The 27,348-nt window shown below is 40.3% G+C and overlaps 1 protein-coding gene across 3 annotated transcripts in view; it reads left to right on the top strand.

The window, feature by feature from the left end:
- FHIP2A (FHF complex subunit HOOK interacting protein 2A) overlaps nt 1-27,348 on the top strand; it is a 40,977-nt gene that overhangs the window by 8,307 nt on the left and 5,322 nt on the right. For 2 of the 3 annotated variants that reach the window (XM_081328187.1, XM_081328188.1), the window contains 14 exons: nt 721-799; nt 1,430-1,599; nt 2,680-2,784; nt 2,962-3,084; nt 12,680-12,718; nt 14,590-14,874; nt 17,593-17,789; nt 18,055-18,169; nt 18,264-18,340; nt 18,456-18,648; nt 19,655-19,824; nt 23,038-23,181; nt 25,289-25,379; nt 26,609-26,752. In XM_081328187.1, the coding sequence (XP_081184313.1) occupies nt 721-799; nt 1,430-1,599; nt 2,680-2,784; nt 2,962-3,084; nt 12,680-12,718; nt 14,590-14,874; nt 17,593-17,789; nt 18,055-18,169; nt 18,264-18,340; nt 18,456-18,648; nt 19,655-19,824; nt 23,038-23,181; nt 25,289-25,379; nt 26,609-26,752 (1,932 nt within the window). The remainder of the gene's footprint in view (nt 1-720; nt 800-1,429; nt 1,600-2,679; nt 2,785-2,961; nt 3,085-12,679; nt 12,719-14,589; nt 14,875-17,592; nt 17,790-18,054; nt 18,170-18,263; nt 18,341-18,455; nt 18,649-19,654; nt 19,825-23,037; nt 23,182-25,288; nt 25,380-26,608; nt 26,753-27,348) is intronic. The other variant, XM_081328189.1, reaches the window with a different exon arrangement.

Below are 27,348 nucleotides of genomic sequence, written 5' to 3' on the forward strand. Positions count from 1 at the left end.
AGCCTTAATCTCTCCACTTCTTCCAGCATTGCCATCACTCCAGGCCTAGTTAGCTCTCTTCAACAAATGAGTTCCATTGTCCTGCTGACCTTACCACATGTATCTCAAAGCTTTACCGTCACCCAGCACCTGGATCCTGGGCCATTAGCAGGGTGAAGAGGATAGCAAAGGGCAGCTGTGAACAGAGGTATATGGTGGAGTGTGGAATACCAAAAGGGCAGAGATGGGGAAGGGGATATAGGCAGGTATGTGGAGTTGAAGCACCCCTTCTATAAGTGCAGGCGGGCCCAAATTTTGATAATGTGATAGCAAGGGTACTTAAATGCTTGTAATCCTGGGACCAGCCATAAGTCCATTTTTTCAACACTGTTGTAACTTCAAACGGTCACTGAACCAAAGGTCATAAGTCTTGTTAGGGTCCTTGTCATATTGCTTTTGTTTTGTTCTAATTTTCCCTTTTAACTTTTCCTCTAAATAAAATCAGAATAAATTTTATAAGTAAAAGTAAAAAAGTAAAAAAGATAATATACATAGCTCTATGGATCATTTTTTCAGAATTATGTAACCTGATTTAATGACAGCTGTATTTTATATCATTGTCCTGTTGAACAATGTATCTGTCCAGTATATTTTGTGACAAATTCGTAAGTAAATTGCAAAGATGTTTAGAGGAATATAAAATACATATTTTATATCTTCCACTTGTTTGTATTTTTTCAGCTTGCACCTTCCCTTCCATTGCAAGAGGATTTTGTTTACCATTGGAAGGCAATTACCCATTATTACATAGAAACATCAGGTAAGACAAAATTCTTTGTTGTTACTTAGAAAGTAGTGATCTAAAATAATCTTCAATTTATTGCCCTTCAGCAATTCAGTGGATGGGAATTGTAGTTCCGCACATATGGCCTACACAGAATCGGATCCAAGGAATAATAAAATAAAGGGGAATCTAGTTGATGACCTCTAGATGGTGTACTTGGCAACACTTCTGAAACACATTTGTAATGTTAAAAGTCCAGAAGTTCAGCTGTTGCAAGTTGTTCCTGTGACTTTGACTTTCTTTACCTTGAAATACCATTTATTTGTAGAAAGTTGCATAAGAGGAAATGGAGTAAACTTTCCTTTGGCTTATTTATAACGTAATTGTTTCCTTAGATGAAATTGTATCTCCATTGCTTTTAGTGTTCTGAGATAAATAAATACCACTTAGGCTTCAGTTAATTTATTACACCAGTAGTATAAATGGTTTGTTCCAACAGATATGCACCAATTTCAGTGGTTAGTAAAAACAATACATACATTTGCCTTTTTTATTTCTTCTATCACGTGAGAAAATTTAAAAGTAAATAAAAAGAATATTTGCTATATTGGTAAGTTACTATACCATGCTAATAAAGCTGCATCTTAATGTAAATGCTTTCTGTAGATGACAAAGCGCCTGTGACTGATACCAATATTCCATCACATCTGGAGCAGATGTTGGACATTTTAGTTCAAGAAGAAAATGAAAGGGAATTTGGGGAAACAGGGCCTTGTATGGAATATCTGCTACATCACAAAATCTTGGAAACTTTATACACCTTGGGCAAGGCTGATGTAAGTATATCAGGTTTTATCAATAAAGGCCAGACTTTATGATTGGATGTAATTGTATTTATTTAACACATATTAAATCTTCATGTTCTTCCAGTCTTGTTGAACAAGAAATGATGCGTTGGAAATGATATTTTAGGAAGAGATATTGCTACTAAGAGTTAGAATCATGCATAAACACATGGCATACTGTATGTGAAAGTCTCGCAAGTTGGGCAGATTGAAAACTATTGAATGCTGAATTGGTTTGTTCCTGAGTTATTCAATCCTATTTTCTTACTGCCCAGTTTATCTTAGTCTTTACTGAAGTTCTCAGTTCATGATTGATCTGAATTGTAAATCTCATCAAACTGTGCAGTATAGCTTTAAAGGCAAATCACCATCCTTTCTGTGATGTTAACTTTCATTGTAGTTCCCCCTCCCATGTGTGAGATTGCTGCTGGGAAAGTGTCAGCATACATGGCCTCGTCTAGCAGTTTTAGGGCCACAAATGCTAATTACATTTTCAGTAAGTCATACCTAAACAACGTTGGTTGCTTTTCATCCAACCAATGCAACCATGCCTATGCACTCATGTATCACTGTTAGTTTAAAATGCTGGCATGATGTACAAAAAAGGTCCGGGCCGAGATTGATTCAGGTGGAAATATGTGATTCAGAGTCCACATGGGCAAGCACATAGCACCTGCTGGGAATCTTTAAAGAAACTACATTTCATAGGGGTCAACAATCATAGTAAGATATATTTATTTTAAGGTATTTCCAATAGGTACTACATGTTTGACTCTGCTGTGTAAGGTGTATTATGAAAAATCAGTTTTCTTAAATACTATAATTGTGTTCTGTTTGTTATAAAATTTATTCTTGTTTGTTAGAAGAATAATTTTGTATTCTGTTAAATATTTGTTGCCACCTTTCAGTCAAAATAGAACTCAGAAGAGCTCAATACTGTACAAGTTAAAAAATAAATCTCTGTGTAATATCAGAAGCTTGTCAACTAAAGCTACACATATAAAAATATTGAAAATAATTGTTTTCATCAGTTTCCATATAATTTTTAATTTTTGCTCATTTTTTCCCTAGTGTCCTCCAGGCATGAAACAGCAGGTTTTATCTTTTTATACTAAACTTCTGGGAAGAATACAGCAACCTCTTCTTCCACACATAAATGTACACCGACCTGTACAGGTACTGGATTAATTTTAAAAATGGTACATTTAAAAATACATTCTTTTTGATTATTAAATATATTTGTTTTCTTATTTTAAGGACATCTAAAGTATGATTCTACAAAAGAATCATTAGAAATTGTTACTTTTTAAAAAAAAATCTAATTTAAAAAATATTTCTGTAATTTTTCAACAGAAATTAATAAGACTCTGTGGTGAAGTTCTTGCAACGCCTACAGAAAATGAAGAAATCCAGTTTCTCTGCACAGTATGTTCAAAATTGAAACAAGATCCATACCTGGTTAATTTTTTTCTTGAAGTAAGTTAATCATTGCTGTTTGTGCTTTTATTACTGAAAAGCCTGTTTAAGTGTTGAAAAATCAGTTTTTCTTAAGAGAGTCTTTTCAATTATGCAGAAAATTGTGCTTCACTAGCAGACACAATACTTTTATAAATACAATATTTAATGAATTATTTAAACCTTGTTAAGCATACTTTTCCATTTTTTTTACAAATAATAGATTCAAATTTATTCATAAATCCAGCATAGCCTTTTACTTTCCTTTTGTACCCTAACATTCCTTGTAATATATATTTGTAGTACTTTTATTATCTTGAAGCAATTTAAACTGAGTTGCTTCCTAATTCAGATTCCTTGGATATAAATCTTTAGAAAGATTGGATTTGCATGAAAAAACAATACTAGATTAACGTGTACTTATTTATTTATTTATTTATTTAGTTACATTTATATACCGCCCTATTCCCTGAGGACTCAGGGCGGTTTACAGGGAATTAAAAATCCACCATACAAAAGTTAAAAAACCAATTAAAAAATATTAAATTACCCTGTATACATTAAAACCCCAATTAAAAATTTCTCCTCAGCCTGGGCCTGAGAGCTCAAAGAGCCAGGTCTTCAGGCCCCGGCGGAATGATCGGAGGTCGGGGGCAGTCCTCAGCTCCACCGGCAGCTGGTTCCAGAGGGCAGGCGCTCCCACCGAGAAGGCCCTATCCCTGGGTGTCACCCGCCGGCAATCTCTCACCGGCGGCACCCTGAGCAGACCCTCCCTGTGGGAGCGCACTGGGCGAAGGGCGTTTGATGCCGGCAGCAGGTGTTCCCTCAAATAGCCCGGACCCAGGCCATGTAGGGCTTTATAGGTAATAACCAGCACCTTGAATTTCACCCGGAGGGCAACCGGAAGCCAATGCAGCTCGCGGAGTAGAGGTGTTACATGGGAGTATCGGGAGACCCCCATTACAACTCGCGCGGCCGCATTCTGCACCAGTTGAAGCCTCCGAGTGGTCTTCAAGGGCAGCCCCATGTAGAGAGCGTTACAGTAGTCCAAACGGGAGGTCACAAGCGCATGAGTAACTGTGCGTAGGGCGTCTCGGTCCAGATAGGGACGCAACTGGCGCACCAGGCGAACCTGTGCAAAAGCCCCCCTGGTCACGGCTCCTATGTGGTCTTCAAAATTGAGCCGTGAATCCAGGAGGACGCCCAGGTTGCGAGCCCTATCAACGGGGGGGTAACACCTCACCCCCCATCGTTAGAGGTGGAATAACTTGGTTAACCCGAGATGCCGATATGCACAGCCACTCAGTCGTGGCGGGATTGAGACGAAGCCTGTTTCTCCCCATCCAGACCTGAACCGCCTCCAGGCACCGGGACATCACGGAGAGGGCATCGCTGGGTTGGTTCGGGGTGGAAAGAAAAAGTTGGGTATCATCAGCGTACTGGTGATACCCCACACCGAAACCACGAATGATCTCGCCCAGCGGCTTCATATAGATGTTGAACAGGAGAGGCGAGAGGACCAACCCCTGAGGAACTCCACAAATGAGAGACCTCGGGGTGGATCTCTGCCCTCCTGTCAACACCGACTGCGAGCGGCCCTGGAGGTAGGAGGAGAACCACCGTAAAACGGTGCCTCCCACTCCCAACCCCCTGAGACGCCGCAGCAGGATACCATGGTCGATGGTATCGAAAGCCGCTGAGAGATCTAATAGGACCAGGACAGAGGAGCAACCCCTGTCCCTAGCCCTCCAGAGATCATTCACCAGCGCGACCAATGCCGTCTCCATGCTGTATCCGGGCCTGAAGCCCGATTGGTACGGGTCCAGATAATCAGTTTCCTCCAGGAACAGAGGGAGCTGATGCGCCACCACACTCTCAACAACCTTCGCCAGAAAGCGAAGGTTGGAGACTGGACGATAGTTGTTTAAAACAGCCGGGTCCAAAGCAGGCTTCTTGAGAAAGGGCCTCACCACCGCCTCCTTCAAGGCGGCAGGGAAGACACCCTCCTTCAAAGAAGCAGTTATTACTGCATGGAACCAGCCTCGTGTTCCCTCCCGAGCCGCATAAGCTAGCCAGGAGGGGCACGGATCCAACAAACAGGTGGTGGTGCTCAGTCTCCCCATGATCCTGTCCACATCATCAGGGGAAACAGGGTCGAACTCAGTCCAGATAACGTGCTCAAGACCGCCTGATTCCTCCACGTCAGACTCTGCCCAGTCAGAGTCCAGGCCGGTCCGGATCAGAGCGATTTTGTCCGCCAGATGATGACTAAACTCCTCGGCTCGTCCCTGCAAGGGATCCTCTCTCACCTCCTGGTTAAGGAGGGAGCGAGTCACCCTAAACAGGGCGGCCGGGCGATTATCTGCGGACGCGATAAGGGAGGCAAAGTAGTTAGACTTTGCCGTCCTTATCGCCGCAAGATAAGACCTTATAAAGGTTCTTAACTGCAATCGGTCGGATTCGGATCGGCTGGATCTCCAACCGCTCTCTAGACCTCGTCTCCGACGCTTCATCTCCCGGAGCTCCACAGAGAACCATGGGGCCCAACGGGATCTGCGCCGAGTCAGAGGTCGCGTGGGTACAACGCAGTCGAGTGCCCTGGTGGCAGCCGTTTCCCAGGCCTCCACCAGAGCATCGACTGGGCTGTGGGTGAGGGTGATAGGTATCGGCCCAAGCGCCCTGTGGAACCGGTCCGGGTCCATTAGGCGCCTGGGGCGGAACCACCTGGTCGGTTCCGCCGCCCAGCGGCGGGGGATGGCATGACGGAAGACCAGCCTCAGGAGGTGGTGATCTGACCATGACAGAGGGGTGATGGATGGAGAACCCCCTCCCAGATCATCCAACCACTGTCCAGACAGGAACACCAGGTCGAGAGTATGATCCCCCTCGTGAGTAGGGCCCTCAATAACCTGGGTCAGGCCCATGGCTGTCATGGAAGCCATGAACTCCCGAGCTAACTCCGACGACCCCCCCAGTGATGGCAGGTTGAAGTCACCCAGGACTATAAGCCTGGGGAACTCCACCGCCAACCCTGAGAGGGTGTCGAGCAGCTCAGGCAGGGCTGTTGCCACACAGCTGGGCGCCAGGTACGTGAGCAACAAGTCCAACTGAACCCGAGGACCACATCTCAAGAGGAGGGATTCACTCCCGGCCATCTGGACAATGGTGGCCTCCCGGGGACACAAAGTCTCCCGAATAACCACTGCCACCCCACCACCCCTGCCCTGAGCCCGCGGCTGGTGCAGCACCCGGAAACCCGGCGGGCATAACTCGGTGAGAGGCACCCCTCCCTCCGAGCCCAGCCAAGTTTCCGTGATGCACGCTAGATCCGCACGTTCCTCCTCAATCAGATCACGGATGAGGGGAGCTTTGTTAACTACGGATCTAGCGTTAAAATAGACCAACCTGAGCTCAGGGGCCTGATCACCCTCATCCCCGGGTAAGAGGGCGCTAACCGGAGGGTCGGAGCGCGCCACCGCTCGGAGATAGCGGGGGCGCGATCCCAGATGTTGATATGGCCCTCCGCGCAGACACCTGCTGCCGTTCCCTATCGCCGTGGGGATTTGAAGCCCCACCCCCACATTCTCAGAACCAGCAGCCACCTCCCCCAACCCCGTCCCGTCAGGACCTCTAACAGGACCAGACTGAGTGCCGGTTAAAAATTCCCTCCCTTCCCTCCCCCTCACTAACTTCTTAAAATAACCGGCTAAAAATTTTATCAGGGGCCTCTTAGCATATCTTGACTCGAGGCCCCTATCTAAGCCCAACCACCTCTCGGAATCCCAAAGCTTGGGATCGTCATTAAGGGGAGTATGGAAACAGGCGACAGGTCGCGCCCATGAGGCAGAAACTGCCCTAAGGGCATACAAGTCAGCTCCGGAGTAGTGATAAATCATACTGCGCTGGGATAGTCTTTTAGGGCAGATGTTATGAATATGTCCAAGGATCACTCAGTGATGGTATAGAGATGGTAAAAAGTCCAGTAGGCATATCTCCTAATCTGCAAAGCCATCTCAGCTCTCACCTGAGATGGGAAATCCAAGGGACAACCTCAGTCGTCCTCTCACTCCGGCTGAGGAGTCCAATCAAGGGCAGAGAAAGAGAAGGGAATCCTGGGCCAGGGCCACCCCAACTGGTCTCTCACACCAGTGAGGTGGCCACTGACCAGTCCAAAACCGTCCTCCCACCACGGTCCGGACCCGGCCACACTGGACTATCAGTAGGAGGGATCTTAATTCCCATCAGGTATGGAGCTAGCCAGGTGCCTGCCTGTCAACAGGGAAAATATGAACAGGCAGGCCAGGCCTCTGTCGATCCTCGCATCTCCAGCCAGCGTCACCAGTCCGGGAGGGGGAAGAACAAAAACATTCTTTCCCAACGCCCGTCCGTACTTAGAATTTCCTCTTGATTTCAAAAGTTTTGCTGTTTTGTTGGTAAGCCACTCAGAGTTGTTTAAGATGGGCAGCCATATAAATCTTTTAAATAAACCAATAAATAAATAAATAAAACTAAACTTTAAGGCACTTGAGCTTAGGTAGAGAATTTCTTCATCAAACTAGAAATAACAGCCTTCCAATCACTTTTGGAGCACATATTCACTTGATCCAGGTTATTGAGGATTGTGTATTCCTCAGGAGAAAAAATTACTTTCATCTCTCAGCCCACCTTTCATCATCCAGATCTAACACGGCCTTTTGTCATAGGGACTGATGCCTATGATGTAGCCCTGGGAGTGCTGTTGCTCATGGCAGATAACACTCCTTCATCCTATTGGGGGCTAATCAAACTTATCACAGCTCAAAAAACGTACACCATCTTGGAAAAAGAACTGTTAGCAACTGAAGCCACACGTGAAACTTGGTGATATCTGCTGGAAAAGGCCATACACCTTGACCATCAGCTTCATCAGACAACCAGGAAGCTGAACCAAAGACAAATCCAGTAGTTGCTGCTCTTCTATTTTAATTTTAAAATTACTTATATACCTAGCAGCCCAAACAAGCATGCCAATGCCCAGTCCAGGAAGACATAATATAAACTATCAGACATCAACTGAGCTGCTACTACTATATCTCCAAATTTTTTTTGCTGCTTCCAATGTTCCACTGTATTTACTTCAGGAACTACAAGAACAGCCCATGCCTTACCTGCTACTACCCAGGCCTATTGGAAGGAAATTGAAGCTATATATATAATAACCTCCCCCATGGTATTGGATCAAAATGTCTTATTCTGTCAAGGTTGAAGTTCTCGTTGGAGCCTTGCAGTTTACTGTTCTGCATTTATGTCATGACAGCCCACCAGCAGAGTGTTTTGGTCCACTTAAGACTTCTCAGTAGATGGCTAGAGATTTCTGGTGGCCACATTACAAGATAGAAGTAGAGCAATATATTGTTTCATGCCCAGTTTGCTGCTGGTCAAAGAATGTTCCAAGAAAGCCAGTTCTCTGGTGCTATGTAACTTACCATCAAGACAATTGGACTAAATTTCTGGCTTCAGAAGAATGCGCCTAAAACACTGAACATCACATTTCTGTACAAATAACACCATTCTTATTCATTATGGTTTCCATCTTTTTCCCCTCTCTGGACTCCCCTACCTAATCAATTACATCTGCAATCAATGCTTGCAGGAACTGAAGGCAATCCACCAAATTCTTCAGATATGGAAAGCAAAAAATAAAAAAAAAATCATATAAACACTTTGCTGATCAATATCAATAACCTGCAGCTGCCTTATTAATTGGAGGCTAATTAAAGCTATGAATTACCCAGTAACCTATGTTAAACTACCTGCATCAAATAAGGTATACCATGTCTTCCATCGATCATTGTTGGCAGCTGATGCTCCAATGTCTCATTGTTCAAATCCTCTGCCTCCACCACCTATCGTGATAAATGATGAGCCCAAGTATGAGGTGACATATATTTTGGACTCCAATAAGTATCAAGACTGATTACATTGCTTGATGGACTACAAGAGAAATGGCCAGTGGTGGTGAGGATGCATTCCACGTTCATGCTCCACCTTTGATATGTCACTTCCATAAACAATACGTCCAGAAGCATAAGCTTCCAGCTGAGGTTGGATGGAGTTCTGGGGAGGAAGATAGTGCCATGACCCAGGACTCAGACTCTTTAAGAAGCTGCTCTAACTGAACATGTGGAATACCAGCCTCAGGAGACTCTTAAGTCAGGAGTCACCTGAGGCTGATCAAACACAGGCACCATGGGAATGGCTGGAGCTGTCAGCTTCAGCTTCCAAGTTCTCAGATTCAGAGAGTAGAACAGTACAGGTGCTCAATGAGGCTTCTTGTCAAGCAAGGGAGTAACACACTTGATTAAAGATAGCTGTCTGCAGCCTAATTTAAAAGGCAGCTTTATCTGTTACTTTATTAGAGACAACTGTCGTGATTTCCTCCTTTGGCGTAGAAGAAACTCTGACCTTGGATTTGGCTGACAAACCTAACTTGGCTCTCTGAACTTTGGATTGGATTTTAATTACTCTTCTGCATGTTCCTGTTAAAAGCAAAATTGCTCAGACAAGATTTCTTTTCCACAGGTTGTTTTGATTTACATTCTTTTCCTTGACTTCCATTATCTATTCTGCCTTGAGTAAATTGCTATTTTTACTTAGCAACTGTGTGTGACTTTTAAACTGTAATGGTATGTGGGAATGACCTTGGAAAACAGGGAAGAGGTATTGCCTAGGGGATGATGGGATAAGAGATGGCATAACTCTCAACTGCATAATATGTACAGAGGGAGAGATGCAAAAGGGAATCTTCCTAACTTTTCAGGCTATTAAAAGAGACAGCAGGAGGTTTTTCATTATCAGACTATTAATGTAGCCTAAGGTAGAATTAGATCATTTGGTTGTATTTTCAATCTGGCCTATCTGGAAAGGCTGACCTAAGCCAAAGAGGACAATTTCATCCTTGAGAGGTGCTGAACAGAATTATTCTAGTGAAACAAATAGTGATGGAGATTCATCTCTTTTATCATAATTTTGCTAAAGTATTGCTACACAGACTTGGACATACAATTGTAACACTTATGGAAGTCATTTTAGAGCACTGCCAGTTTGGTTTTTTGGGAATAGTTCCAGTTAGTGTGCACTGAAATTCCTCACAATGTACAGCTTGATTCTGTTGTGGCTAATAAATACTAATTAGGTGCATAAAATTAATAATAAAATGGTGAGATCATTTTCAAGGACACAGAAGGACAGCTTATGCTGAAGAAGACTTCTCCACTAATTCCAGGTATATATGAACACTAAGGTATTTGAGACAGGTAGTTGGTTAGTTTTAAGTGTTTTTGGAAGAAACAGATTATCTAGAACCATTCCAGCATCATGTTGATTATCCTTATAGATGATCTGCTGAGAGAGAGAAATGTGAAAGTATAACCATGTATTTGAATCACATTAGATACTACTGACTGTGCAGTAATATATTGTTGGACTGGCTGGGTGATAGTTGGAATCACAATATTGTGTATTTAGGGAACTTGGTCAGCTTCATTATTAAGGTGTGGACTGGAGTATCCAAAGGATCCATTTTGTGACCTGTGTTTAATGTCAGTACGAAATTGCTTAGTGAAATAATTAGGAAGTCAGTTGCATCAGATCTAGGTTCTAGTGTACTTTGGACACTGTAATGGCATAATGAGGACTAATAAATTGAGGCTGAATCCTGCTAAGATCTGTTGTTTTTTAAATATTGTGTTTAATATTTATTTAAATATTTAATCTCACCTTTATTTATAAATAATTCAGTCTTAAAAGAAACTAAAAAGAGGGGGAAAAACATTCCCCCATATTTTACATCAATCAAAACTAATGTGACAATGTCATGTTGTACAGATAGTTGCTACTTATTGACTACTTGTTCAGAGACTGGAGTTTCAATGGTGCTGAATTTTTAATTCTTCAATTTTGTTAATTTGGAATTTAAATTTGTTTGTAATATCACAAATCACATATATAGATTATTTTATTTTTTATTTAAAACATTTATACCCATCTTTCAGCAAACTGGATGTCCCCCAATCAAAAATTAAAAGACATATAAAATCATATTAAAGCTGTAAAACTCAAGTATTTAAAACATTAAAAGTATTAAAAAGAATAAAAACCTGGTGCCGAATCAGTCTGATTTTCTGATCTTCCAATGTTTGATGGAAAAGTCAGGGATTTACAGACTTATGGAAGGCTGAATAGGTGGAGGCCTACTGAACTTCAGGCAGATATTCCGCAGATAGCCTGGCCCTAGGCCAGGGGTAGGCAACCTTGGCTCCCAGAATTCCTGAGCCAGCCAGCATATGACCCTAAGGCCATATAGGGCTTTAAAGGTGATGAGCAGCACTTGAATTGCATAAGGAAAGAAACCGGAAGCCAATGCAGCTCATGCAACAGAGGACAAACATGGACAAACCTAGGGGGCCCCCTTTATTGTGCTTGCTGCTGCATTCTGGATTAGTTGAAGCTTTGGGTGGTCTTCAAGGGCAGCCCTATGTAGAGTGCATTGCAGTAATCTAGATATTCTTGTTTTGCTTGCCCTCTTTTAATTTCTTTTTATGTTGTAAACTGCCTAGAGTAGCCCAATGGCGAGATAGGTGGCAAATTTAACAAAAACAAACATGAAATTATGAATACAGTTTAATCGAACTGCTTAGGCTTGCCAATATACCGTATATCCAGTGATTTCAAGATATCCATGGTGATAGAAAGTTTGATTGATACATGAGGAGATGCATCTCACCATGTTCTGCATACCTAATTTATAATATATAAACTGAATTTGGTTTAAAAGTTTTAACAGCCCAATTGGATTAGATCCTATAGTAATTCACTATTGCCATAACGATCAACCCAGTGCTCATAGCCATGGAGCAAAGACTGGAAATCTTGAGAGAATCTTACAAATTTGGAATCGTATGTTGATTCTTGGAAGTAATTTCGACTGAATTTATTGCAACATTTCAGAGTAGACATATATAGAATTAATACTGTTGAAGGTATTAAGGTTTTTAATTAGTGGTAGACGGTTGCTAGCAGTTAACCTTCTGAATTTTATTAGAGCCATTGCGACTTTTTCCATAAACAGGTCTTCTACTGTAATTGCATTTACAAAATTGGTAATTATTATTGCCATTATTTGCAGATTTATGTGGCCATATTAGACAACTGGACTATGTATAACACTGCTGCATTTTTCAGTGCAGTCCTTTTCTTGATGAACAAAGTCTCCTGTCCTATGAAATTATGTGGTTGTATTTTCAATTATCTTTGTTCCATGATTTTGTGACTAATAGTGTGAAAAGAGAAAACGAGCAGCATATGTACTCTGACAGAGTGTGTATGATTACATTTGTTTGGATGTTTTTGTTACCACAATTAATTAGCTGGGCTTTTTATGTGGCGTTTGTTTGTTTGACAAGATGCTTTCTACACACCTTTTGCTGCTGAACTGAGTTGGCTTTTTTCTTTCTGTTAAGTTCAGCAAACTGTTGCTTGCTCTTGCTATCCCCAGTGGTCTGGTAGTGAAGTCCCTTGGTGATGATGCTCTTGAATCAGAAAGCATACAGCCTATTTCATTAAACTTTCCTAATAGGTGATTCCAGGCCCTGTCCTACACATTTCTTCGAGGCAGGTGAGCAGGTGGGCTTCAGAAATGCATGAACAAATCAGTGAATTTTGATTGTTTTGCATAGTGTGATACATAATTCATCGCTTAATGCAACCCATTAACAATAATCCAGAACAGCCGCCACATTGAAATATCTTACATTTTTTTTATTGTTGCCACAGACTGTTTCTTGATGGTAAAAGAAACATGGTCCCATGTAACTTTTGGGACAACAAATCCCATAAAGCAGCAGTGTAGTGGTGGTGTAGCTTTTAAAATTATAGTACAAAATTGTGGGCTATACTAAGTTTAGGCATAGTCAACAAGTTTTTGCCACCATTTGTCAGATTGATTCTTTCTGCAAGTATTTCTTTTTAGATGAAGACCATCATTAACAATTTCACATCACAACTGTGTTGAAACCTCGCTACTAGAGGCCTGAGGCCTATTTAAAAGAAACACTGAAAACCTAAGAATACTTATTTTATATAGTTACACACAGTACTTAAATTTGGTTTCAGAATAGTGGGATCCATTAATGTTAAAATGGTGCCAGCCGGTCATGCACAAATTATTGTGTTTTATAGAGTCAATTTCATTTTCAAAAGCAAAGAAAGAAATCTACAGTATGTTTAAGAAACTGTATATATGCCTTTTTGTAGGAAAACATTTTCTGGCAATTTATGCAATATTACTCTTATCTTTTTTATCTCATATGTTCATAATAGAACATAATTATGTTCTAATTACATTTTAGTCTTAATTGTATGTTTATTTTCTGTAATGCTTGGAATATTACATGTGCTTCCAAAATAACATATTACTCAAGAATAACAATTACACAATTGTTTATGCAAGCTTATTATAATATAAGTGTACCATATTGCTAAATAGCAAACTATGGATCCATTACCATAGTTCTTAAGGATTTTTTTAAACTGTTAAAAACTGGAACTTTGAATCTGTTTTATCATTCACAAAACAGAAGCAGATCTTTAGGCAGAAATGTTTAAAGTGTTTCCACTTTTAATTGGGCAGCCTTTAGAAAGGTTTTCACAATTTTGTGACAGTGGTAAGTACAAATTTGCTAATTTCAATAACATTTTTTTCTTTTAGATGTGTGCAATTAGAAGCATAACTATATAGCACCTAAAACTCTTTTTAGAACTCAAGAATAATAAAGTGAGTTGAGGTCCTAAACTGAATTCTTTTGGATTTCTTTTGAATTAGTAATAAAAGATTCCTTGCATATCATAAATGTCTGCTTTCATTTGGAAGGATATGTAGAGTATTGCACCTGATTGTACAATTTCTAGCAAATTTTTGCAGCATACTTTAAATTGTTGAAGGATGTCCTGTTTCTTCTATTTTTAACATGTCATGTGGCAATTCTGACTAATCTGACTGATGCGAAGTGTGTTTGAATTAGATAAGAAACAGAAGAAGTAAACCACTAAGGCTAACCAATCAAATGATAATTAATGTCTGGGTATTTTTTAAAAATATGTAAATGTATAAGTTGCAAATAAACAAAAGATAATAGCTTATCTAAGCAGGCTAAAATTCATGGAAGATTGCTTGATGTTTATAAATTTCGGCAGTCTGTACAAGATATATAGTACAATAATTTACTGTTCTAAGGAAATTATCTGAGAATCAAAAATACATGATGTGATTAAAAGTTCTTAAAATGTGAAAGGCATAATGAAAAGCTTCCTTTTCCATTACACTATTCAACTCAAATGCATTTTAGTTACTGAGAAATTTAGACCCTCTGGAATCAACTTAACATTATTGGTTTCTTCTGCTGTTTCTTCATTTCCTTTGGGTTTCTTCTTGCTGCATTTCTGTTACAAGCAAACATTGATTTTATCCATTTTAACTTTTTTTTTCAGAACAAGCAGAAAGGATTGGCTTCAAAAGATGCAGCAAACTCAGTCACAGAAGACCTTGTAAAAGGGCAAGATTCTGGGGTGACAGATACAGGACAGTCCATTCGGTCTGAAGAAACATCAAATAGGACAAAGCAAGTAGAAAAAGAGAATGACCTTCAGCAGGGAGATAATTTGTCTGCAAATCAAATTGAATTAAACATCCCTTTATCTCCAGAGGCTTTAGCTGTTCGCCCACATGGGGACTATAATTTGGTGAATTCTCTGCTCAACCTTACCAAAAGCCCCGTGAGTGTCTATTTATTATAGCAGAATTAATATTGGATTAAAGAGGGATGTCATTTCTCTGTCTGGTGGTTGTTTGGCTGCTGAGTAATCATGGTCGCTATAGATCCACTTTAACCAAAACTCAAAGGAATTCTCACAAATTTGCGGTTTTCAAACTGGACAGGATTTCTAGTAAGTTGTAAGGCAAGCTACTGTGGGGAGGGGGAGGCAAATGTCACACTGAGCAGGCAAAGTGGGAACATTCTCCATACACTTTCTAGGCTTTGCTTCTCATTACCTCTGGAGGGAGGGGCTTTCATACAGCTAAGTCTGAGAATCCTTGATGTATATGGAAGAAAGATAATTATTAAAAGCGGTTATCCCTTATAATGTCAACACCAACAAAATCATTAGTTTTCTTTGCATAAGAGTCAGTAATTTATTATTTTCAGAAAGCTATACTTCAGAGTTAGGGAATCGCTATTGTAAGTTCCTTAAGTCTTGCTCTGAATGATGTCCTGTTAATACCCAATCTGCTTAATAATGCTTGAGATTAGCAAGAACTTTTAGACCTTGTTAAAGCTATCTCCATTTTGTTAGCCATGTTGCCTGCAGATGATGGAAATGTGATGAAACCCATTTACTTTTTTTAAGGTTAGTAAAGCTGCATTTGAGAATGGAAACTTCTTTTTAATTATTCTGTAAACAGAGTCAATCCTGATTGTGGTTGTCTGTATGTATAATAAATAAGCAAAATTAATCCTACACATATGTTCATGACATATTATCTAATCAATATGTCATTTTTTTAGACTAGGCCATGGAAACTATATAATTAGATGTGCATCAACTTTTTTAGATAGATAAATAACCTTTGTCATTTTTACTGTGGGTGCACTAGCACACATTAAAAATGAAATCCTGTTTTCTGCTCTCAAAAGTATACACATAACACACATATAAACATGCTATACACATGTGTATACCTACACACTTACATATAAACACATATAAATATTAATTACTGTCCCATCTTGGAATACATAGTGGAAAGGGGAAGCTTGAGAGTTCTCAAGATTGATGCTATATGGAACAAAATTGTGACTGAATCTAGATGTTCTGCTTCGGATACCTCCGCCCAGAAGGTAACAAGGAAAACAGGTTGTAAAGAGATGTGTAGTGTCCCAGACAATCCTGTGGACCCTGCTCAAGCAACACTTACCGTATTTTTCGGACCATAAGACGCACCTGACCATAAGAAGCACCCAGTTTTTAGAGCAGGAAAACAAGAAAAAAATATTCTGAACCAAATAGTATCAGTATACTAAAACAGGGCTTTTTAACCTTTTCATCCATTGTACCACTTTTAGGACAAGGCAATGTCCGAGTACCACCAGTCGCCCAGCAAGGTGTCAAAAACTTGATACCCCCCCCCAAAAAGGAAAAAAAATGATAAAGTACAGGTAGTTCTCGACTTACAACGATTTACTTAGTGACTGTTCAAAGTTACGATGGCACTGAAAAAAGCGACTTATGACCATTTTTCACACTTATGACCATTGCAGCATCCCCAGGGTCATGTGATTTACATTCGGATGCTTGGCAATCGATTCATATTTATGATGGTCACATTGTTCCAGGGTCATGTGATCGCCTTTTGCAACCTTCTGACAAGCAAAGTTAGTGGGGAAACCAGATTCACTTAACAATCATGTTACTAATTTAATTTCTCTCTCCTTCTCTCTCTCTCTCTCTCCCTCCTCCCTCTTTCTTTCTCTCTCCCTTTCTCTCCCTCGCCTTCTTTCTCTATTTTTCTCTTTCCCTCTATTTCTCCCTCTTTCTCTCCCTCTATTTCCCTCCCTTTATTTCTCCTTCTTTCTCTCTCCCTCTTTCTCTCCCTCTCTATTTTTCTCTTTCCCTCTATTTCTCCCTCTCTCCCTTTCTTTCTCTCCTTCTCTTTCTCTCTCTCCCTCTCTCCCCCTCCCTCTTTCTTTCTCCTTCTCTCTCTCTGCCTCTTTCCCTCCCTATCTTTCTTCTCTCTCTCCCTCTTTCTCTCCCTCCCTATTTCTTTTTCCTTCTCTCCCTCTTTCTCTTTCTCTCTCTCCCTCCCTCTCCCATTGTTCCTTCCTTCCTTCTCTCCCTCTTTGTCCTTCCCTCTCTGTGTTAGAGCAGTACCCACGGAGGCGGCCCTGCAGCCCGGCTTTCTCTTGCAGAAAGCAAGCTGAAACGGAGCGAGGGATATTGACAGGAATGCGATCTCGCGTGGTTTCAGTTTCCCTTGCTACAAGAGAAAGCAGGCTGAAACAGAGCGAGGGAGATTGCAGCAGTGCGAGATCGCGTTCCTGGCAATCTCCCTCGCTCCGTTTCAGCCTGCTTTCTGTTGTAGCAAGGGAAGCTGAAACCAAGCAAGGGAGATTGCAGGAGTGCGAGATCGGCATTTCTCAGCACATGCCGATTTGTGCTCCTGGCAATCTCCCTTGCTTTCCACTTGCGGAGGTTGGGGCTGGCGATACGGATCACCTTTGGACCATAAGATGCACCCTCGTTTTCCCCCTCACTTTTGGGGGGAAAAGTGCGTCTTATGGTCCGAAAAATACGGTATATGTTATGTCTTGGATAGAATGGAGTAAATCTCAATAATCTTTTCTGCCATCCTCACCACACTCTGCATCGCCTTCCTGTCTGAAGCAATGATGTTATCAGAGCAACTTAGTGAAATGTGTTGTTCTTCCTTCACAGGATGGCCGAATAGCAGTGAAAGCTTGTGAAGGCCTCATGCTTCTAGTGAGTTTGCCTGAACCAGCAGCTGCCAAGTGCTTAACACAGAGTACATGTTTATGTGAACTGCTGACAGATAGGCTGGCCTCTCTTTACAAAGCCCTCCCTCAGTCAATGGATCCTTTAGATATCGAAACAGTTGAAGGCATTAACTGGGGGTATGTATTCTGTCCTTGCATGCTTGTATTACATTGTGGACTCTTGTACATGTTGTTTGAGTTATTTCTAAGCCATAGATTGATTTATATTTATAACCTATCTTATACTTGAGATTAGTTAAATTTTAAATGTGTCTCGGAGAAAGTATCACTATCAATATAATAATGAAAATTATCTAAATGTTTAGAATTATTGTTTATCCTTATGCTATAATGGTAGCAAATATCAAATACGTTTCATTTGCCTTCATTTCCTGCACTCTAGTTTGGACTCCTATAACTATAAAGAAGACGCATCTGCTTTCCCAGGCAAAAGAGCTCTGATTTCATTTCTATCCTGGTTTGATTACTGTGATCAGCTCATTAAGGAAGCTCACAAGGTTTGTGATACTTGTATCAGTCATTGCCAAAACAAGTTCACAAAGCTATGATCTGTAAATCATGAAGATGACATCTTGATATCCTCTGTTTTAGACAACTGCTGTTGCCATGGCAGTCTCAGTGCGGGAGCGTTTTTTCATTGACGTGATGGAACCTCAGCTAATGCAAACGTGAGTAATCTTCCATTGAAAAATGAACTGGACTTTCTCCCATCCTTTTTAAAAAAAAAAAAAAACCACGAACCCACATCATTCAATTTGTTTAAAAAATGTTTGTTATGATCAGTTCAGAGATTGGAATTCTTACTTCAACTGCCCTGTTGCATCGTATCGTTCGTCAAGTCACATCAGATGCCTTAGTTCACGAAATGGTTTACTTCATCCTTGGAGAGCAGCGGGAGCCAGAAAAACTAACAGATGTCAACAGGCACCCATTGCGACATCGCTTAATTGAGCACTGTGATCACATTTCAGATGAGGTAAGAAGTTCAAATATAGCAAGTACATAGTGCTGTTGTGAAACAATCAGTGTTCAGATGTGCATTAATAAGTTAACTTTTAAATGGTGAACAGTTCATCTTCAGACACCAGATAAACGTGTGTGTGTGTGTATGTGTATGTATATATTGAATGCAACTAAAGGTTATACTACTGCACCTTCTAATAGTCTCATTTCTAAGTGGACAGAGCACTCAGGATAAATAATTCAGAGTAACCCATAAAGTACTAAAAAACAAATACTAAAAAGTCTGTATGCAATCCCTAGCATGCATATGTGCTTCTTTTCCTATTTGACCAATATAGGATACTAGCATTTTGGGAGGTAATGCAGAGATAGGTAAGAGAGGAAATGGAAAATTATGAGGTAGAAATAAATGCCTGTCAGCACTTTCAAAGGCTAGGCAGGTCACTGATAACCTAAAGTGCTCTGCAGGTCTAGCAATTAGAAGACTAATATCTCAAGATTTGCCTCAGGCTAGCAAGCCTGTAATATTCACTTAAGTGCTACTTTGAACTTGTGGCATGTCTTGTTTCCATTCTCTAAGCAGAATACTATAGAATAGAATATGCATGAGAAAGTTGTGGTCCTCCACTTGTTGTTGAATTGCAACTTCACTAATAGCTATATAAACAAGACTAATTCAGTACTGGAAGTATGACAGTTTTCCATCCCTAACCTAGAATAGTTCATTCAGATGGATTCCCAAAATAATTTTACAGCAGCTTTTCCTAACTTTCCATCTGTAGTGAGCCACCAAATTAGGAGATAGTAACAATTGTGTTTCTCTGAACCAAATATTTTCCAACCACATATTGCAGTTCTGAGTATTAAGTGTGTGTATATATGTGTGTATACACATACACACACACACACACACACACACACCTCTACAGCTGTTCTATCAGTGACAAGCATAATAATATTGAGAACCCATGTGAAAAAGACAATTATCTTTTAATGTCTTTTTTCCTTTACTTCTACAGATCAGCATAATGACCCTCAGAATGTTTGAACACCTTTTGCAAAAGCCTGATGAACATATTCTTTATAACCTGGTTCTTAAAAATTTAGAAGAGAGGAACTATACAGAATATAAACCACCATGCCAAGAAGATAAAGACGTGGTAGAAAATGGGCAGATACCAGGAGCAGTGTATGTTTTATTATGTTCTGAATTTCCTCTGAATTTCCTCTGAAGTACTGTATTTTTCGGACCATAAGACACACTTTTTCCCCAAAAAAAGTTGGGGGGAAAACGAGGGTGCGTCTTATGGTCCGAAGGTGATCCGTATGGCCAGCCCCAACCTCGCAAGTGGAAAGCAAGGGAGATTGCCAGGAGCGCAAATCGGCACGTGCTGAGAAACGCCTATCTCGCGCTCCTGCAATCTCCCTCACTCCGTTTCAGCTTCCCTTGCTACAAGAGAAAGCAGGCTGAAACGGAGTGAGGGAGATTGCCAGGAACGCGAATTGGCTGATCTCGCGCTGCTGCAATCTCCCTCGCTCCGTTTCAGCCTGCTTTCTCTTGTAGCAAGGGAAGCTGAAACCGAACGAGGGAGATTGCAGGAGTGCGACATCGGCCAATTCACGTTCCTGTCAATATCCCTCACTCCGTTTCAGCTTGCTTTCTGCAAGAGAAAGCCAGGCCGCAGGGCCGCCTCCATGGGTACTGCTCTAACGCGGAGAGGGAAGGACAAAGAGGGAGGAAAGGAAGGAAGGAAAAAAGGAAGGGACAATGGGAGAGGGAGGGAGAGAAGGATAAAGAAATAGGGAGGGAGAGAAAGGGGGAGAGAAGGAGAAAGAAATAGGGAGGGAGAGAAAGGGGGAGAGAAGGAGAAAGAAATAGGGAGGGAGAGAAAGGGAGAGAGAAGGAGAAAGGGAGAAATAGAGGGAGAGAGGGAGAGGGAAAGGGAGAGAGAGGGAGAGAGAAAGAAAGAGAGAGACAAGGAGAAAAAAAGGGAGGGAAAGAGGGAGAGAGGGAAAGAGAAAAATAGAGAGGGAGAGAAAGGGAGAGAGAGGAGAAAGAAAGGGAGGGAAATGGACAGAGAGAAAGGGAGAAATAGTGGGAAAGAGAAAAATAGAGAAAGAGGGAGAGAGAGGAGAGAGAAAGAAAGAGGGAGGGGGAGAGAGAAAGAGAAGGAGAGAGAAATTAAATTTGTAACATGATTGTTAAGTGAATCTGGTTTCCCCACTAACTGCTTGTCAGAAGGTTGTAAAAGGCGATCACATGACCCTGGAACAATGTGACCATCATAAATATGAATCGATTGCCAAGCATCCGAATGTAAGTCACATGACCCTGGGGATGCTGCAGTGGTCATAAGTGCGAAAAATGGTCATAAGTCACTTTTTCAGTGCTGTTGTAACTTTGAACAGTCACTAAGTGAATCATTGTAAGTCGAGGACTACCTGTATCATATTTTTTTTCCTTTTTGGGGGGGGTGTCAAGTTTTTGACACCTTGCTGGGCCACTGGTGGTACTCGGACATTGCCTTGTCCTAAAAGTGGTACAATGGATGAAAAGGTTAAAAAGCCCTGTTTTAGTATACCAGTACTATTTGGTTCAGAATTTTTTTTTCTTGTTTTCCTGCTCTAAAAACTGGGTGCGTCTTATGGTCAGGTGCGTCTTATGGTCTGAAAAATACGGTAGCTATAATGCTTCATTAGCATTTTTTTTAGAACTAAAATTATTTTAGTTTCAGGTAGGTTTATTTTAATAAGCAAATAATTGAGAATGTAGATTTAGTGTTTGTATTATTTTAATAGGTGACGAGTATTTCAGAAGTAGAAGTAAAATCATAAAAGTTTGTTTAAAAATACCGCTGTTTAATGCCAGACATATAAATGAAGAATGTACATCTACCCTTTTCACGGTAACCTTATCTGCAGCAGGATAGCTCAAAGACTGTTATTCAAACTCTTGTCATCTCTGATTAGATTAATTTATTGGGTTTGGCCCTTGAAGACCATTGAAAAGTTACAGCTGGTCTAGAATGCTGTGGCTTGCATGCTTACTAACCAGCCTTGGTACTGCTATGTTACACGATTGCTGTAGGACTCACCAAGGTTGCCAGTATATCTAGTTTTTTATTTATTTTTATTTATTTATTTATTTATTTATTATTTAAACTTGTATACCGCCCTATTCCCGTAGGACTCAGGGCGGTTTACAGGGAAAAATTAAAAATACATACATACAAAGTTAAAATCGATTAAAACTAAAATTAAATTAAGTCCCTGAATTTAAACTAAAACCCCATTAATAAATAATTAAAACCCCTCAGTCTGGGCCAGACAGCTCAAAAAGCCAAGTTTTCAAATCCCTGCGAAATGAGCGAAGGTCGGGGGCAGTCCTAAGCTCCGTGGGAAGATGGTTCCAAAGGGCCGGCGCGCCCACAGAGTTTTTTTTAAAAAACTAATTTTTATTGAATAATTTTGTTACAAAATAATACATTAAAAATAAAGACAAGTGATAAGTAATTTAATTTTGCATAACATCCACTCTTTCATGCAAACCAAACAGCAAACTATAAAGTACAACTTCAAATCAAGAAAGCCCAATCCTCATTCTTTTTCATCTTGAAAAAAATGACATTTAACTTTTGTTTTTTCCCTTGCCATATAAATATCTAGATATACAGTAACTTTCTGCAATTGCTTAAATCAGACATGTCAAACACAAGGCCCGGGGGCCAGATCCGGCCCGCAAAGTGGTTTCATGCGGCCCACGAAGCCATCCTGGAAACAGTGAGGGAACGGCCCCCACTGCCTTGGCCCTGGTCCACAGACTCTCCTTCTACCAGAGACCCTCAGATCTGTCCCACTCCTGCCCAGGCCCCCATAGGCACCCTTGATGCGAACGATGTAGAGCTGGCCATGCCCACCCAGTAGGCCATACACACTTTAGCCACGCCCTCCCAGTAGGCCACACCCACCCAGGCCACACCCACCCGGCCCCTTGAGGGCAACCGCAATGCTGATGCAGCCCTCAATGAAATTGAGTTTGACACCCCTGGCTTAAATGGTGCATTGGTTGTCAAAGTAGGCATTGTTTGAAAAAGAAACATCATTCTAGGTAATTAATTCTGAAGTGGTTCACACTTCAAATATTCTGATGGTGGAAAGGCCTATTTCGCAATTGTTTCATGACAGAATGTTTTCATATTTTTACTCAAGCTATTTTTGGAACATGTTTAAAAAGCTGCTCATGAGTTGAAGGCTGTAGCTGAAAGGGAAAGGAAGTAAAAATTGTACAAGATGGATGTATTTTTTTTTTCAGATTGTAGACATAAAGTTGTCTTTCAAATAGAAAGCACTAACTTTTCAACAAAGGAAACCCAAGTTCTGTTCTTTCCTCATTTTGTCACAGAGACCTGGAAGAAGATCCTTTGTTTACAGATCTTTCTCCTGATACTATATTGTCAAATCAAGAGTGGCTTAGCGCTTCACCACCTACAACTCCCGATCATCCAAAAAATGATGGGAAGACTGAAGTCCATAAAATTGTAAATAGGTGTGTTAAATTTACTAATATTTGTTCCTAGGTTAATAATACTGTAACTCTTGCCTTAGGTTTCCGCAATAAAATCCAAGTCTTATGACTGATAAAGTATGTATTTTATTAATTGTTTGTTATATTCATATATGACCTTCCAGGAGTAAATGTGATATTCACAGCATTTTTTTTGTCTGGTTTTTCTCAGGACTGACCCTGTTTTTCATAGCTTAGGCTGGACTTGAATCTTAGTCATCCTATTCCTACAAAAGAACTAACTTCTGTACCACATTACTTTTATGTGCATTACACAAGCATATTAGTTAACAAATCTTGGTTTAGAATACTTTGGACGTAGTGGACAAAAGCTTTGCCCTTCATACATATATGTATGCTAAAATCTCATTCACTATTTTACATGTGCATATATTACATGTGCACAAAATCCCATTCCAATGTTATGCATTCATAAAATGCACATGAACATATTCATTTCAGATTTAGCAACATTCTGATTTAGTGGGATACTCATTCCCTACATTACTTTGTTAAATCAAGAGTTTACTATAAACTAGACCTGAAGATTTCAAGGGAAGCAGATTAATTACTTTTTCTGATGAACATTGAAGCTATAATGTGATAGTATGGGTTAGAGTTAGGGGTCTTGTAGTGTGCGTGTATTCACTGAGCCTGAGAGAAAATTGAAAAGATAGAGAACTAATAGATAGCTTTGAATATAATGAATCAGTCAGAAGGGAATGACTGACCTTCATTTCTGAGCTGGATTCCTGAATCTTTAATTTAGTATTTAAAGCCTGTTTTAATATATTCAAAATCACACAGTTATAATATATGGGCTTTGATTATGCTGCAATATTCACTCTTCAACTGCTGCATTAAGAAAAATGCCAAAACTATTACAAATAGCTTCTTAAGAGTACAGAATTACAATAGAAATCTAATTCTGAAATCCTGAGAGATATGCCATTAGATGGTAATGCTTATTCCTTAAATTCATTCAAAAAATCAGCTAAATGTCCTTTTTGCTCTTTATGTCTAGCAGGGTTTTTCCCCCTTCTTAATAGAACCAACATAATTTGTTGTAATTCCAGTGTGTGCAGTAAGATCTCAGTCTTGATGGGATGTGCACCTGCAGCAGCATCAGAGGAGGAGGATTTTGCTGAGCTTTCCAAGGAAGGGGCCTGTCTTGAGTTGGGGTGGGGGGGGAGGATGGTTGAGCATAACAAACCCTAGAATCTATCATGATATGTCTGACACCTTAGAAAGTTACAGCTTTAATAGAAAGTTACAGCTTTAGTTTAGGAAGATTCTATTCTATCTAAGCAAATAAAGAATTCTACCTGATTGGTTCTCACTGTTTTGTCTCTGGGCTTTGTCCTAACACAGCCAGAATGTTTGGTTGAGACAATTTTTGTTTTTACTAAACCCAACATCCATTTTCCTAAAGTAATTATTTTTTTTCATTCAACTATAGATTTCATTATCATTTGTAAATATTACACAATGATATTATCCATAATTTTAGAAAGAAGTCCTTAATAAGATATTCATACAGGTTTTGTAAGTACTGTATATTATTAGCTTGCTATTTTCAAGTGAAAAATTAACAAAGAAAAAGGAAAAAAGTCCAATTTTTAAAAAATCTATATTAGTTTATATTTTGAATTAGTTTATAAGTTAAATTTTGTATAGCACAAGAAAAGGATAGATTTCAACATTTGTGCATATGTATATGTAAAATTGTGTGTATTAGTATGTGAATGAAATGTATGAAATGCTCTTTTGATCATCGCACAATATCAATTTTTTTCTTTTTTTTTTAATTTATGTTTGGTTTTGCTCTCTAAAGGGCATATAACTTGATGGACAGGAAACTGAAATAAATATTGTGCCAACTGAAATAACGAGTGGATTAAACATTGTTTTCCAGTAGTGCAAAGTTTCTGTAATCAGATTGAATGAAAGACCTCAACAGATTTCTTTGTATTCAGTTCCACAGCAATCCATATAACTAGTTAAATAGTATTTGAGTTGCTCATTGTTGTAAAGACATAGAAAGAATTTGTTTTATATATATATATCTTTGTTTTGTATATCTTTGCAGTTTTCTCTGTCTTGTACCAGATGAAGCCAAATCTTCCTACCATGTGGATGGAACAGGTTATGATACCTACCTCAGAGATGCCCATCGACAAGTAAGAAAAGACAGAAAATGCTATTTTATATATATAGTATGATGGTTTCAGACAAGGGGGAAGCAGAAGCCAACTTCACATGATTACATAATGATGTGACAATTTACTTTTATTATTTTTTAAAACCAACAACCACATAATAGTACATTTCATTCCTTATTTTATCTGTCAAGCAGCATGAACTGAAGCAGTACCGTATTTTCCGGCGTATAAGACGACTTTTTAACCCATGAAAATCACCTCAAAAGTTGGGGGGTCGTCTTATACGCCGGAAAAAAATCAGTGATCGGGCGGGAGCCGGCAGGACTGCCCTGTGCACGCGCGCGCTCCCCAGCTGTTAAGGAGCACTCCTTAGCAGCCGGGGAGTGCGCGCGTGTGCAGGACTGTCCTGCCGGCTCCCGCTCGACGCTCTTCCCTCTTGAGGCAGCATCCCTGAGGACTCCTTAGGAGCCGGAGAGTGAGCGAGTGGGAGAGCCAGCCAGCGAGCGCGCAGGCAGGCGGGCGAGCAGCACCTGCTTTCGCACCACGCCGGAATTTCTCCCGCGCTCACGCGCCTGCCTCCCAGATGCCCCTCGCGCAAGCTCCGGATGCTGCCGCGCGCCGCCCGCCTTTCTAGCGCGGCTTCGTCTCTTTCGCGCTGTCTTGCGGGGTGCTCCTTAACAGCTGGGGAGCGTGCGCAGGACTGCCCTGCCGGCTCCCGCCAGACGCCAGACTGCCCTGCTTCCTCCACAGTGAGAGGGGAGGGTGTGCCTTCCCGGGCTCGCTGATTTTCCGGCGTATAAGACGAAAAATCTTGAAAATCATCTCAAAAGTTGGGGGGTTGTCTTATACGCCCAGTCGTCTTATACGCCGGAAAATACGGTATTTGATTAGTAAATGGACATGATGTACATTAAATTTTATAGCATCCTAATGTGCCTCAAATTAGTACCTTAATTTTTCTTCATAAGTGATATTTGCGGTATAGTATTTAGTTGCGTATTCTTTAAATATATACAGTAGTTGTAGTTAGTCTGGCAAAAAGAAAATAGCATTTATTAATTAAGTTCAATGTTTTTTACAATATTCTTAGAAGGATACTGTAATGCAGACAGACAGATAGACTTGCTTATCGCTATTTTGGAATTTTTTTAAAGGGATCTTTAAAAACTAGTTGATTATTTAAGTTTTTCCTGTAATTACTATTTGTTCTTTAATTTATTATTTAGTAATCACGTTTCCTTCTTTAGTTTCGGGATTATTGTTCCATATGCTTACGATGGGAATGGCCAGGATCTCCTAAATTGTTGGAAAAGTGCAATTTAGAAACAGCATTCTTTGAAGGACATTTCTTGAAAGTTCTCTTTGATAGAATGGGCAAAATTCTGGATCAGGTAAACCTGCATTTTGTGCTGCTTCCTCTTGTGATATAGCTGTTTTTACGCAAAACATACCTAATGATAGGGCAATTAGTTCAGTTGCATTGTAGAGAGTGATTTTGTATACCTGAGAATTGATGAATGTTCCTAAACACAATTTTAAAAAATGGTCCTTTCCCCAAATAGAAGAGCTAAGAGTCATGAAATCTGAACAGGTTACAGGGAGAGGATAGTATAAATTGTTGGCATACTAGTTTATACTAAAATAAAAGAAGCTAGCTGCATTTTTTTAAGCCTAAAATGCTAATCTAAATCAGGAAGGAAATATTCTTAAACATCCATTTGAGATTAAAATGAAAAACTTGATTTAATTATTTTAACAATAGGTCTGTGAACATTTACTTACAATTGAATACAATTCTACTGACATAAGACTTAGATTATAAAGCTAATGCAACCCGCAGTGGAGGGGAGGGGATGGTTTCATGTGAGTGGCCAGCAAGCGTGCCTGGCACTCCCTTAAATGGAGTTTATGTGCACTCCCCTGGTGCTCGCACAAGTGAGAATGCACGTGCTCTCACCGGCCGTTTCTACAGCCCAGTTGCAAACTC

The sequence above is a fragment of the Vipera berus genome (assembly GCF_964194415.1).
Source record: "Vipera berus genome assembly, chromosome: 5".
Lineage (NCBI taxonomy): Eukaryota > Metazoa > Chordata > Lepidosauria > Squamata > Viperidae > Vipera > Vipera berus.